General features: G+C 45.5%; 2 protein-coding genes across 6 annotated transcripts in view; both read right to left on the bottom strand.

Moving 5' to 3' along the window:
- The window catches only part of LOC123974601 (histone-lysine N-methyltransferase SUV39H1-like), a 22961-nt gene extending 18147 nt beyond the window's left edge, over window positions 1-4814 (bottom strand). Inside the window, exons 1-6 of one of the 3 annotated variants that reach the window (XM_046055420.1) lie at window positions 3972-4814; window positions 2541-2692; window positions 2375-2448; window positions 2131-2286; window positions 1925-2036; window positions 888-1140 (exon numbers count right to left, since the gene is read on the bottom strand). In XM_046055420.1, the coding sequence (XP_045911376.1) occupies window positions 888-1140; window positions 1925-2036; window positions 2131-2286; window positions 2375-2448; window positions 2541-2692; window positions 3972-4038 (814 nt within the window). In that variant the 5' untranslated portion in view covers window positions 4039-4814. Of the gene's footprint in view, window positions 1-887; window positions 1141-1924; window positions 2037-2130; window positions 2287-2374; window positions 2449-2540; window positions 3434-3971 lie in introns of those variants that run through there. The other 2 variants (XM_046055418.1, XM_046055421.1) reach the window with 2 other exon arrangements.
- A 353-nt stretch (window positions 4815-5167) lies between these two features.
- Window positions 5168-13632, bottom strand: LOC123974602 (protein-serine O-palmitoleoyltransferase porcupine-like). 3 transcript variants are annotated; one of them, XR_006825892.1, is made up of 13 exons: window positions 13298-13632; window positions 12832-12968; window positions 12524-12716; window positions 12333-12376; window positions 10769-10950; window positions 10566-10696; window positions 10039-10164; window positions 9862-9962; window positions 9437-9513; window positions 8699-8762; window positions 5961-6066; window positions 5683-5865; window positions 5168-5595 (listed from the first exon to the last, which is right to left on the bottom strand). XR_006825892.1 is itself a non-coding variant. In XM_046055425.1 (13 exons), the coding sequence occupies exons 2-13, from the start codon at window positions 12965-12967 to the stop codon at window positions 5494-5496; spliced, it is 1353 nt and encodes a 450-aa protein (XP_045911381.1). In that variant the 5' UTR covers window position 12968; window positions 13298-13628; the 3' UTR covers window positions 5168-5493. The 3 variants fall into 3 exon arrangements, 2 of the variants coding, with proteins under 2 accessions (XP_045911381.1, XP_045911380.1); XM_046055425.1 differs by having other exon boundaries at window positions 5683-5793; window positions 5981-6066; window positions 13298-13628; XM_046055424.1 differs by having other exon boundaries at window positions 5683-5793; window positions 5981-6066; window positions 13440-13625.
- Window positions 13633-14332: the final 700 nt, after the last annotated feature.

Here is a 14332-nt window from a genome sequence, read left to right as displayed (position 1 = left end):
CACAGGGACCACAGGTCTGAATGTCTACAGAGACCACAGGGACCACAGGTCTGAATGTCTACAGAGACCACAGGGACCACAGGTCTGAATGTCTACAGCGACCACAGGGACCACAGGTCTGAATGTCTACAGCGACCACAGGGACCACAGGTCTGAATGTCCACAGCGACCACAGGTCTGAATGTCTACAGAGACCACAGGGACCACAGGTCTGAATGTCTACAGAGACCACAGGGACCACAGGTCTGAATGTCTACAGCGACCACAGGGACCACAGGTCTGAATATCTACAGGGACCACAGGTCTGAATGTCTACAGCGACCACAGGTCTGAATGTCTACAGAGACCACAGGTCTGAATGTCTACAGCGACCACAGGTCTGAATGTCTACAGCGACCACAGGGACCACAGGTCTGAATATCTACAGGGACCAAAGAACAAAAGTTCTTTTCTGTTGTTGCATTCAGACTGCTATGGATCTAAAGCAGTGTGATGCAGTGTGTACAACCCATACAGACCAGGACCTGGGTCAAAGTGAGTCCCGATGTGTTGATTCTGTCAGTGTGCCTGTTTTCTCCTAGTGTTCGACTGTGAGTCAGTGCACAGTGACGTCGCGGCTTTCAGCCACATCTCATGGTTGCTTGAGTATGTGTGGAACCCTGTCCTCCAGCTGTCCACTGAGGACAGACCATGAGCTGCAGCTGAAAGTGACCTTGAGGTGAGATTATTTTGTCAAACTAGTCAAAGCAAACTGAAAGAGAACATCAGCAGAACCTTTCCAGACAGAGCTCTTGTGTTCCCGCCTGGTCTCTGCTTTGTGCTGATACATTAGATAGATGGTGAACCTGGTGTGAGACTGAGACTAGAAGAGCCCAGATGCCACTTACACTGGGACCTGGTCAGGACGGAGAAGGGGGGCGTGCAGGGGATGACCTCCAGAGCCCCCATGGTCTCTAAGATGCTGCTCTGCAGGCCACACAGCACCAGCACCACGATGACGCAGACGAACTTGGCCCTCAGTCCATATCCGGGTAGAGCCCTCTTAGTGGCTTTGTAGAACAGCAGGTGGCCGTAGAAGGACACGAAGGTGGACACACCGATGATAGCGTTCACGTACAGGTTAGGGTTCACTGAATCCACCTGGAGAACAACAAGATGGCCATCAGTGATGTTATCCTTCAGCTCATGCAGGGCTGCTTGGAGGACGACCTGTGGACTTTAGACAGGGGTAGGTATCAGCCTCTCCTGGAGCACTTCATGGGAAGTGACAGAAACAGATGTGTCCCATACTGCTAACCCTCCTGATTTTCAGACTCCTGTTTGTCTTTGTCTCTCCCAGTTCCTCCTGATTTAGGACAAATGTTCATTATTTCACTGCCTTCATTACAGTTTCTGGACAGCGAGTAGGAACCCAACAGCTCTCTGTACTGTCTCAGCCCAGACAGGTAGCACACATGTGACGATGGTCACATGAACTCTGACCATCATTTCAAACAGTCCGACCTGGATCTGATTTGGACCACATATGACAGTGGCTCAGATCCGAAGTGGAACAGATCAGAGTCTGTGTGACCTGTTAAAAACACATCAGATCTGAGTCACTTTAGCTGCAGTCTGAATGCAGCCAGATGAGCATGCCTTTAGTTATGAGACGTCGTATTTGTTAGTTCCCATCTGAACAACAAAGACTTGCAACACTGTCAGTGAAGGACAAAGCTGGTTGTTTATGAAGACGCATCGTCTCTCCACACGGCTTTAAACACTCTCACAAGTTTAGAGCAGACGTTTGGTTCCTCTCTGACATAGTTCTAATACAGACTCAGTTAAACATCTGATGTTTAAAACCCTGATGGGAACACATGAAATAAGACCCCTCTTCCCTATAAAATACATCAGACAGGTGGAGATGTGAACAAAGACCCACATCACCGTAGTCGTACTGTTCATCCGTCCACAGAACCAGGGTGACAAAGAAGAGGACGCTGCGGACAACAGAGAGCTGCAGCACAGCCGCCATCATCCAGCCCCGGCTGCTGCTGCAGAAGAAGAAGAAGAAGAAGTGAGCTCCGCACATCATCTCTGACTTTAGTGACTCTACAGGTGGAGTGTCTCCCACTTGTGTGTGCGTACCTGTTGATGGCCACCAGAGGGAGACAGCAGCAGCAGCAGCAGGGGAAAGGATCTGGAGATACCTGCTGTCCAGACAAGGCAGCCAACATACGAGCTTTCCCTCCAAAGAAGTCAGTGATCAGACCCATGAACTTCAGCAGGGTGATGGAGTGATACCTGCGCGCGCACACACACACACACACACGGTCAGACGAGGCGGCGTGCAGCTGTGTGACTGCAGGTTATCCAGAACAGGCTGACTCACAGTGAAGCGATGAAATTACAGAGCGAGGACGAACGCGGCACATACAGCGCTATGAGGGAGGTGAAGATGAAGACCTGGGCAGAGACAACATTCACAGAGTGAGACACGAGCAGAGCTCATCGGACCAGAACAACAGATTTCAGCAGGAGGAGGAGGCTGACGTTACCGGGTACATTCCTAATATCCACAGGTAGAGGCGCCGGCGTCTGGACGAGGGGCTGTGGCGCAGAAGGAAGCCCACCTCTTCCAGGAACACGCCCAGCAAAATGAGTGCCAGACCGGCCGGGATGAGGAAGAGCCACAGCTCGTCTTTAATGGCTGTAAACACACACACAACCAAGAGTTTCCCGTTGGGCCGCTGCACAGCTGGGGTGATAAACCACAGAGTATAACAATACAAACAAAAACTGCAGTTTTTGACACACATCAATCAGACACTCCACATCAGAACATGATGAAACGGTTCAGACCAAACCCTGACCCAGTTATTTGTGCTTCAAAGATCATACATTAAAACCTGGAACACAGAGGTAGTGCTGAAAAGCTGGAGGGAGAGGCTCGAGGCAGGTGCAACAAAGTGCTTTTGGTTCTGCTGCTTCATCCGTTACATCAGTCCCTAACAGCTCCACAGGGTTGATCCCTGATGTTAATATGATGGTTTCCTGTTTGTGGTTTGATTAGCGTAGAGGCTAACCACAAGTCAGATCTGTTTCTGGGTTAATGAAACAAAAACTACTGAACCTGCTGTAGCTGCTGAATTGATTCTGTTACTGCTGCCTGATGGTAAAGTAGAACTACTAGGACCAGTATACTAATAAAGGTATGTTATTAGTCTAATGTGGATGACAGAGGCTGTAGACTGCTCCTAGCATTTGATGTATTTATTGAAGGGCTCAGCTGAGGTACTGCTATGTTGTTTTTAGTTTGTATTTTAACAGCTCCTTTCTTGATGTGCAGTTCTCCAGTAATGCCCAGTAAGAATGCAGGAACAAAGGTCTGTATAGACAAACGCTGTGTCCAGAGAGCGGGCTCACCAGTCAGCCTCTGTTTTGTTCTGTGGACTGAAGAGCTGGACTGATTTAACAATGACTTCCTTCGTGTGTCATTTGCTCCAGCAGCTTCTCCCGTGTTCATTACAATGTTTCACATTATTTCAGGAGGGTTCGAGCTGATACAACTCGTGTTTAACATTTCCTGTTAAAAAGATGTTTGGGGATGTTTTCTCCTTCTTGTTTAAGGTAATAAAACACTGCAGGTGTAGTTTCCTGGTGTTTTTCCTCCACAGTCCTGAATGTGTCCTAATACAGATGTCCTCCAGTGTAAATCACTATTTCTGTAATTACTTTCCAAATGTTTTCCAGTATTTTCTGATGTTTTTTTCAGAAGAAAGAGGCTGTGACAGGTTTCTAAACTTACTTACTATCATTATTTATTAAGGTCTGCCTCCTGTACACTTTCAGACCTGAATACAAAGACTACAAAACAAACTGCACAGCCTATATCAGCATGTTCCTTTAGTTACCTGGTCTCAGGTGTTTATCCTTCTGGGACCTGAACCCACAGCCCAGCAGAGCTGGACTGACAGAACGTTACTCACCGCTGAAGATCTGTGATGACAGAGGGATCTCAGGCCCGATCCAGCTACAGTTGGCCCCTCTTCCCATTCTCGCCTCTCCTTCCACCTGTCTCACAACAAACACAGGTAACAGCTGTCGGCCCGTTAGTCAGCTACAAACACCTGCTTTCATTAACGCCACAGCAGCAAACACACCTGGCTCCCCCACACCTCTGTCTGTGGAATCCGCGTGGACCTGAACACTTCCTGTCTGACTGGAAACATTAATGATTGACTAGATCCAGGTAGGAGGACAGGTGGGGGTCCAAGTCCATCCTGCCAGAGGTTTACTTATCTCTGCTAGGAGCGAACATACGTGCTGCCATCACAACTGTAGTACACAGTAGTACTACACAGTACACAGTAGGTTCTACTTTCTGTGGTTCTGTTTTAATGTTTCACCCTGTTCAATCTGAAGGAATTCTTTTTCTTTCTTTCTGCTAATGAGACACTAAACGAAAACTCACCAAACTTTGGACAAAATTTAAATCCCATGAAAATCTCCATGTCCTGTGTTTTCGTGCATGGGCGTGGCAAAATGGCTCGTTAGCGCCCCCTACAGAGCAGCCACGTTTCTCCGAAATTTACAAAATCTTTGTGGAAGATGTATCATGTCCACACCTACAAGAAGCTTCTGGGAGCAATGCCCTACAGCCAACAGGAAGTCGGCCATGTTGGATTTAATGGTCATTTTTTGTGATTTACAGGTTCCATCAGGTTCAGTTCACCTGTAAGGTTTCATCAAACTTCACAACGTGCCATGGCGTTGAAAATCGATGATTCGCCATGAAAAAGGAAGTTGTTATAACGTCAGTGTACATGCTCAGATCTGTACCTAACTTTACATGTTTGTCCTGCCCTGAACACATCTACATTACATTTACTGATTTGGCAGATGCTTTTATCCAAAATGACTTATATTAGAGGAACAACATACAAACATCAACAAAGCATCAATACAGCAAGAGATCATAGCGCCACCTACTGGCAACAGGAAGTGAGCCCTTTCTGTGCCAAAAATCTTTTGATGTACACATTTTCACAGCACGGTCCACACTTCATGTACTGATACATAACATTTAATTAGCAGTTTTCTAGCGATAATTCCATAATGATCACTGCCTCCCTCTCTGCAGCCTCGTCACGCTGTCAGCCTCCTAATGATCACAGACAGCAGCTCGGTGACATAGAAACATTTAATAGGAAAAGTAAAAAAGAGGGAACACCTGAACCATCACAGTAAAAACTCTCATCACATACTGAAACGTTTCCAGACTTTAACACCAAAAGAACCAGTTCTGACCAAAGTGAGTAAGTGAACAAGATGTTAGTGTGCTGGGAGCTCTGACGTTTTGTTCTCAGTCCAGTCAGACTCAAACCTTCCAGATGAATCAGAGACCGTCTGCCATCAGGTCTGTCATCTCCATCTTCACACCTAGCTCGCCCCCCCTCCCCATCAGGTACCCCGTCCTCACGCTGCACCTCCAGGTTTCTGCCGTCTGCGTCACTGAATCAGCCGGTAGAAGACCCAGCTGGCAAACACGATCCAGTGGCTGGCCCAGTTCAGTTCAGACCACCTCTGGATGGTGTGGACGGCTGCGTAACCCTGCAGACCAGAACACATGCAGAGAGAAGAAGTCAGTCTGTGCAGGTCTATGCAGGACTGGGCCATGTGGACTCAGGGCGCTCTTACCTCTTCTACTTCCTGTTCGTCGACCCCAGGATCAAACATAGAGCCCAGGTAGGTGAGGTGGAAAATGGCCAGGAAGCTGAAGACCAGGTTCAGCAACATTACCCAGTATTTCTGCAGACCAGGACAGAAGGACAGACGGCGACCCCTTCATTAAGAAGCTTTAGCCTGGACCTCGTTCTGTTTCTGTCTCCGAGACAGAAGGACAGACATCTCTGTGCAGACTACATCATGAGGGTCGAGGAAATAACTCCTCCCTCCTGACACTCCTGTATGTGTACCTCGATGTGTAGAGCTGTACCTTCTTGTGCTGATGGCTGCAGTCTGAGCTGCAGGGTCTGGACAGGATGCAGGCACTGAAGATGGATGCGAGCTTCTTTCTCAGAACTGAGGACGAGCAAACAGCAGCAGGGACCATTAATTAACACAGTCCACGATCACCGATTCACAGCGGTACAAAGCAGGTTTGGGTCAGTTTCTGGTTTTGCCAGTTCGGTCCAGTGTACAAGCTTAAACGGTTTGATTTTATAAAGCCAGCTGATTTGTCATTATAAGATGTTGTTCTCAGCAGCGTTGAGCCTTCAATGACGTCCAGCCCACGGGACAAGAACTCAAACACAACAGAGAAGCCGGACTCCCTCACAGATGCTTAAAGCTAGAAATCAGCATGTTCTGAAGACAGCATTACTTAAACTACTCAGTCCGGCACTAGTCATGATGGGAAATGTTGGCTGTTGCTGACACTCTCAGCACTCTTTCTTGACCCCACGTCAATCAGGTTACATAAACTGCCTTCTTCCACATGAAGAACATGGCTGCCCTCCAGCCCTCGCTGTCCTTTACTGCTGCAGAAACTCACCCACGCCCTCATCTCTTCCAGACTACTGCAGCAGCGTCCTCTATTGTTCACAGACCAAAAATAAACTTCAGTCCATCCAGAACTCTGCTGCCAGCATGCTCACCTCCCCCTGTCTCAGAGACCACCCCAGTCCTTCACAACCTCCAGAGGCTTCTTGTTAAATTCAGAATCCACTTTAAACTCCCTGCCTCTCCTCGCCACACCTCTACACGTCGCCTTTTCCTGTTCCCATTTCCCAGGCAACCTTCTTCCCTTCTTTTGTTTAACCAATTACTTTCAATCTGTAAAGCGTCTGAGTATTTAGAAAAGCGCTATTTACAGTCCCCTCCAAAAGTATTGGAATGGTAAGGCAAATGGCAAGACATTTGGGTTTAAGATCAAAAGATGAGACAAGAGTTCAGAATTTCAGCTCTCATTTCCTGGTATTCACATCTAGATGTGTTAAACAACTCAGGACTGACCACCCTTTGTTTGAACCCACCCATTTTTCAAGTGAGCGAAACTATTGGAACGTGTGACTGCTAGATGTTTCTTGTTGCCCAGGTGTTGCCTTTTAGGTTGATTGTCCACACATTAAATAGCTCTGCATGACTAGTCTAAGTTTTCATCCTTGGTTCAAACCTATAAAGACTGCATTTCCTGTTAAAGAGGATAAACCAACATGAAGACCAGAGAGCTGTCTGTGGGAGAAAAGCAAGCCACTGTCAAGCTGAGAAAAGAAGGAAAATCGACCAGAGCCATTGGACAAACATTGGGCACAACAATGTGGAACGTCCTGAAAAAGAAAGAAACTGCTGGTGTACTGAGCAACAGACGTCCAACAGGTCGGCCAAGGAAAACAACAGTAGCTGATGACAGAAATATGGTGAGAGCTGTGAAGAAAACCCTAAAACATCAGTAAGTGACATCACCAACGACATCCACAGTGCAGGGTGAAGGTATCACAATCCACTGTTGGAAGAAGTTGGAAGAAATCTAGAGGCCACACCACAAGATGCAAACCACTCATCAGCAGCAAGAATCGGAAGGCCAGAGTGAAATTTGCAAAGAAGTACAGAGATGAGCTGCAAAAGTTCTGGAACAGAATCCTATGGACTGATGAGACCAAGATTAATCTCTAGCAAAGTGATGGAAAGGCCAAAGTGTGGAGAAAGAAAGGAACTGCTGATGATCCGAAGCATACAAGCTCATGTGTGAAGCATGCTGGAGGTAATGTCATGGCTTGGGCGAGCATGGCTTCTTCTGGAACAGGCTCATTAATATTTATTGATGATGGAACTGATGATGGTAGCAGCAGAATGATTTTAGAAGTGGACAGAAACATTTTGTCTGCCAATTTACGGAGAAAAGCATTGAAACTAATGGGAAGGACGTTTATCCTGCAGCAGGACAATGAGCCAAAGCACACTGCCAACAAAACAAAGGACTTCATCAGGGAAAAAGTGGAAGGTTTTAGACTGGCCAAGTCAATCAGCTGACATTAACCCAATAGAGCATGCATTTCACCTCCTTAAGAGGAGACTGAAGGGAGAAACACCCCGAAACAAACAGAAAGTGAAAGAAGCTGCGGTAAAAGCCTGGAATAGCATCACAAATGAAGAATGCAACAGTTTGGTGATGTCGATGGGTCGCAGGCTTGAGGCAGTTATTGCAAGCAAGGGTTCTGCCACCAAATATGAAATGTTATTTACTTTAAGATTATTTGTTCCATTACTTTTGCTCACTTGAAAAATGGGTGAGTTCAAACAAACGGTGGTTTGTCCTGAGTTGTTTAACACATCTAGATGTGAATACCAGGAAATAAAAGCTGACATTCTGAACTCTTGTCTCATCTTTTGATCTTAAACCCAAATGTCTTCAGTGAACAACAAAAACAAAGGAATTTGCCTGACCGTTCCAATACTTTTGGAGGCGACTGTAAATCTAATCTATTATTATTATCATCAGCAGCACTGTCTGCAGCAGAGGTGGCGTGGAGCTAAACTGCTAGCTAAGCTGTGAAATGATGCTGGAAACTTAAAGACACCTAGTATTGAAGTTCTGTATTACCAGTCCGGTCTTGGGCTTAACATTGAACTGGTTTGAAAAGGTTTACACTGGACCAGCCCTGGGAAAAAGTACACAAATACTCGTGTGTACAAGCAGAATTGTTCTTCATACCGTGCTCAACGTATGTGATGAAGCCCAGTGAGAGCAGAACCGCTCCCAGGTGAAAGCTCAGACCCTGAAGAAGACAACCAACACGTTAAGAGACAGTCAGCCAATCAGCATCCTCTCTCTCTCTCTCTCTGTGTGAAACACAAGCAGGTTATCAGAAGGGTTAGGGTTAGAATCAGTGTGTTGATCTCTTTCCTCCTCCTGGTGTTTACTCTGTGTCTGCTTTTCTTTTCAACTTCTCTTTCTTCAGCCACTGATTCGACTACTACTGAATGGACACTCTGCAGCCAATCAGAGTCGAGTATTCACCCAGACTGCAGTGTGACTATATGAACTTTCTGCTTCATGTTTTTACAGCAGCAGAAAAGGAAAAGCAGAAACTACGTGTCTGTAACTTGATTCCAGCTGTCGTTGACTATGAAACGAGTTAGCTTAGCCCTGGTCACGCCAAACTCTATTCAGAAAACAAGCATTTTAAAAGATGTTTGCTTTTGACAAATCATGAAGTCATATTTTTAACACATCAGCATCATGAGGTCATCATTTCAGCATCAGTTTGATCCGTTTATTCCAAATAAATCACAGCAAAATGTTTATGTTCGGTTCATACCGCTGCAGGAAACCAGATTAAGGGCCAATATTTGCAGGTTGTGTCTCTCACATGACGTCAGTGTAGTAATTCATGATATACATTATATGCAGTACTACATGCTCTGTACTACCCACAGTGTGTGTACTCACGTGCAGTAATGCGCTGGCTGTGTACGTCACCAGGATGGCTGGAAAGGTCCCCAGTTTCATGGCATTTCTAAAGACGTCTGAGGGACATGGAAGACGGAGCTCAGTAACCATGGCAACACAGAAATACAGGTTTACTGTAAAACTGATGAATGAGGTGAACGACCTAGAACTATCGATTATGTTCTCGATTATTGATTCAGTCAAAAAAGTCAAATAACAAAAAAGGCCTGAAAAAGGCCTTTCATCTTGTCTTCAATGTGTTCAGTCTAAAAAGATATTAACTTTGGCTGGAAGCTGGAAGCAGCTGAGGCTTCAAGAGCCTGAGACTACTGACTGATCGATTGATCTTTTGCTGATGGACAAAGCGTCCCCGGCAGCAGGTTGATCTGTGCTGGAGCGAGGACCAGACAGACAGGAGGACTTACAGGTCTTCAGCCATCGGGACATGGGGATGTTCCAGGACGTCACCACCAGAACCATGGAGCGAGGACACTCCACACTGAGAGGCTTCACCACACTCAGGTCCCTGAGGGCCAAGGGACAGGGGTCAGGACAGGGGACAGAACATACAGACACAGGATGTCCTGTGTGTTCAGACTCACCACCTGACGTGGTCCTTGTCCTCGGAGCAGCCGGCTCCAGCCAGCATGCTGCTTCCTTCACTAAGGTGACCCACAAAGTAGTTACTGAAGTGGAAGGAGGCTGCGTTCTCATAGGCCTGCAGCCACCTGGGAACCACACACACACTTTAACACCTTCATCACGTCCACCTGAACCTGTCCTAAAGAAACCTATAACCTCCTAAACCAAAGTGTTAAAGGGAAACACAGGAAGTCCACATGGGGACTTCAGTCTGCTGATCACGTGACACAAGGGCCCGGTGCTTCTGCAGGTTTCTGCAGTTCTGTCAGTCTGTCTGTTAGTGTTTTTGTTGAGTTTAGAAACACAGCAGCACCTGAACGCCCCTCCGGGTTGAGAACCACTGATCTAAAGCCAACTGGTGCAGGTTTATTCTGCTGCGTCAGCTGCTGAGCACATGTCATAGCCTCATGGCGAAGTTAACACAGACCTGAAACCTCCCTGAACCCCCTGCAGCAGGTTTGGGCCCCGGGCCCTGAGGGAGCCCTACCTCTGAGTGACGGTGTTTCCCTGGATGGGGATGAACAGTGTGAAGAGGTACGGGGCGATGCAGGTGGAGACCAGCAAGCAGACCTGGCTCTTCAGGAGGCAGAGGGAGGAGCTCCTCAGCCACGCCCAGCTCTGAGGAACAAACCGCCATGTCACCACCACAGAGCTGGACACCAAGACCAGCAGGAAACACCAGATACTCACCAGCTTCCTGCCTTCAACGGCGCTCTGATACGTGGAGAAGCTGATCCAGGGGCCAAAGACCACGGTGCCCACAAAGAGGACGTACCCCAGGAACTCAGCCAAGGAGGGCAGGTGGGCCACGGCTCCTCTGTCCAGGTCAAACCCCAGAGAGATGGCCTTCATGGCCACCACCATCTGAGAGCCTGACACACACACACACACACACACACACACACACACACACACACACACACACACACAAACCATCTTCATCACTGAGTACCTGTACATAATAATAGTGTATAAAATACTCATTTGTTCCAGCAGCCTTTGGTTCATCTCACTGCTCTTTCTGTCTACTGATGTTGTTTTGTAGTTTGTGTTCTTGTTGTCCTGTTTGTTTATTCTGTGTGTGAACACTGAGAGTAAAGTCAAACCTGAGTTACGTCCCTCAGATGTGAACACAAACTTGCTGATTAAAGGGACCTGGATCACAAGCGTTCATTCTGATGTTTGGTTCAGGTGAAACAACATCAGCTTTATTACATGTATTTATTTTTATTAAAGGGGAACTTTCCTCATTCCTTCCTTTCTGATTCCGATTCCTTTAATGTCTTCTGTGTTTTTTGAGTCTGAGAAAACTAATCTCAGATTGAACAGATATGTTTACAGAAAGTCTGCATTCATATCAGACACTACAACTATACTTTAAATACTTACACCTAGTTTCAAGGTACCATTTTCATTCAATCTCAGATTAATAACACATGAAGTACTAGAACACTGTGTACAGTGTAGGGCTGGACAATAGGGCCAAAAATGCTACCAGGATAAAAAGTTTCATATCTTTCGATATCGATGATTATCACGATAAGTATCAAATCTTTATTTAGTTTAAAGGCTGACTTTTGGCTCCTGAGTGAAAGTTGAAGAAACCTGGTGGTTATTTGTGGTTAAAACTCTTCTTTCTGGTCAACCCTTGAGGCCAAACAGTGGATCACTTCACAAATCTGAGGCAGAATGTTCAAAACATGATAAAATCTTTGTCAACTAATAGTTAAAAAAAAAAAAGTAAAATCTTTTTTCACTCCTTTTCCTCGACAAAATAAAAATCTTAATAAAAGGTCCTTATTCATGTACGATTCAAGTGAATAAAATGAGACATTTATTGAATATTTATAAAACATTTATTATACTGTTATTAAAAAATATTATATTGCGATAATTATTGTTATGGTTTTATTGTCCAGCCCTAGTACAGCGGCTCACATGCTGTTGTTGAATCTTCCTGACCCTAAACCTTGTCCCTGTGTGGACTTTCTTCTGTTTTGTATGACCCTTGTTGCTGTCATTATTTTATCACTTTTTGTTATCATTTGTTTCAGCTCAGAACACTGAGAATGTTTTAGAGAAGCCTTGTGAAATATAATTAAATGCACAGTTGTGGAAACCGTCTAACATGCTCTCCACACCCCGTGCTGTGAACTGTCACCACTTCATTTTCACCATCGAACAGAGAAGCTGAGTCTCTCAGAACAACAACACTCTCAGAACCTCCTCTTCAGACCAGCGGCGCAGTTTTCACCTCTGATTCTGTTCCAGGTCGCCGTGTCGATTAGATGCAGCTCTCTGAAAGAAACATGAGAAAACAAGAATTCACTTAACAAATGAATTAATTTACACTGAATGACAAGGACGGTCTGACTCCAACACAAACAAACAAACAAACACGTCCCTGTGTGGTGCCACCACACCAACAGGAACCAGTTTCCTCACCCGGTGAGGAGGTAGACGAGGATGACCATGGAGAGGAAGAGGCCCCTGCTGCTGAAGTGTCGGCCTAGCAGCAGGACAAGGTAACAGAGCGCGCTCAGTAGCAGCACCCACAGCATGTGCAGCTCAAAGAACAGGAAGAGGGCGTACGTCCCCGCCAGCAGCGACACCACATGCTTCAGCGTGTCCACGCCCTCTGAAACAGCAAGACATTGATCAATCATAGGGCTCCTGGTTTCTGATCAGGTGTGATCAGAAACCAGTAGCCCTAACCCAGGAACCCGTGTTCCACCTCCTGCTGATCGGCTCACCCAGCCTGAAGCAGAGTCTGCAGACCAGGCAGAGCAGCAGCAGCTTCCAGACCTGCTGCAGGCCCTGCTGGACCGTGCTGAGCCCACAGGTCTCTGCCAGCTGCTGCAGGACCAGGAGCTGGAGGGCCACATCCATCCTGCAGATGCGCACACACACATTACAACTTTAATCAATGAGATTATGATCATCTTCTCCAGAACTACAGCGAAATCGAGCTTTATGGGATTAATGTGATCAAGTTCAATAAAACAGATCTTCAGATCAGGACTGCAGCTAACAATCACTTTCATTATTGATTAATGTGTTGAGATTAACGTTAGCTTTATTTATACAGGTCAAAAAATTAACTTTATTTACCTAAAGCCCTAAAAATATGATCAATAAGGTGTAAACACATGCCGATCACAGGTGACTCCCAAACATGTAAAGACCTGCTGATATCAGCTATTGATGAGAAGCACAAACCTTCAGCCAGGTGTTCCTAATAATCTGGACAAATCGACACCGTCTCAGTCACTGAGCAAACTTTAACTCAGCTACCACGTAACGTCACGTCAAGCCTGCTGACGTCACCGTGTTAACCAGTCGTGTTGAGCGTGAAGTTCACCTGTTGTAAGCGTCAGCTAGCTGTGAAGCTAACCCTGTGAAGAGGAGCAGGTCCGGACCGGATCAGAACCTCAGAACCACCAACAGAACCTGGCTGCAGGATACCGACAACTACCGCTCCTCCTTCTTCTTCTATGCTTTCTGCTCCCCTCTTTTTCTTTTTCTTCTTCTTCTTCTTCACCGAGTTTATTGTTACCGCCACCAACTGGACGGAAGTATTCAGCAGCACCGGAAGCTGCACGACGCTGAAGTTAGCTTCCGATTCGGCAGTTTAGGGGAAAGTTAAGTGAAAGTTAATAGAGGCTAAAGTTTCAATCAAACATAGTTGGGTAGTTGACAAATAGGCAGTAAAAAACTTTACAAAAATACTTTCTTGTAAAACACCATTTTTAAAGAAAAAACATATATTTCTGTTGTGTAAAATCTGATATTTTAAGAAAATATAAGGGGTCACTAATTTAGTTCATTCTTTCCCTGTTTGTTTGGTTTTTTTTAACATTTTAGCTGAACTGCACTGTAAATGTGTCCTATGGTGTGACATAACAAAATTAAGAAAAAAAAGTCTTATACAAATATATACAAACAAACATGAAAGAGATTTATCTTAATTGTAAGACACTTTTTTTTCATATACTGTTATTTATTGGATTTGCATGCAATGTTTGAATAAAAGTGAGTTAGACTTTGATGTCATCTTTTCAAAACTGTTGAAAGTAAAAAAAAAAAATACAAATTTATGATGCGTAATGACTCTCCCCTAATGAAGTACTGAACTGTTTTTACTAAAGATAATTTGAGATAAACGCACATTTTTGGCTCTTTTATGTATTTATGACAATAATGGTAGTTATTGCATTGTCCTCTTGGTGTGACAGTCACAGGTGTCTCACCAAA

Source organism: Micropterus dolomieu, linkage group LG08, assembly GCF_021292245.1.
Source record: "Micropterus dolomieu isolate WLL.071019.BEF.003 ecotype Adirondacks linkage group LG08, ASM2129224v1, whole genome shotgun sequence".
Taxonomy (NCBI): domain Eukaryota; kingdom Metazoa; phylum Chordata; class Actinopteri; order Centrarchiformes; family Centrarchidae; genus Micropterus; species Micropterus dolomieu.
Note: the sequence above shows the minus strand (reverse complement) of the source record. Positions and strands in the feature narration are given on the sequence as shown.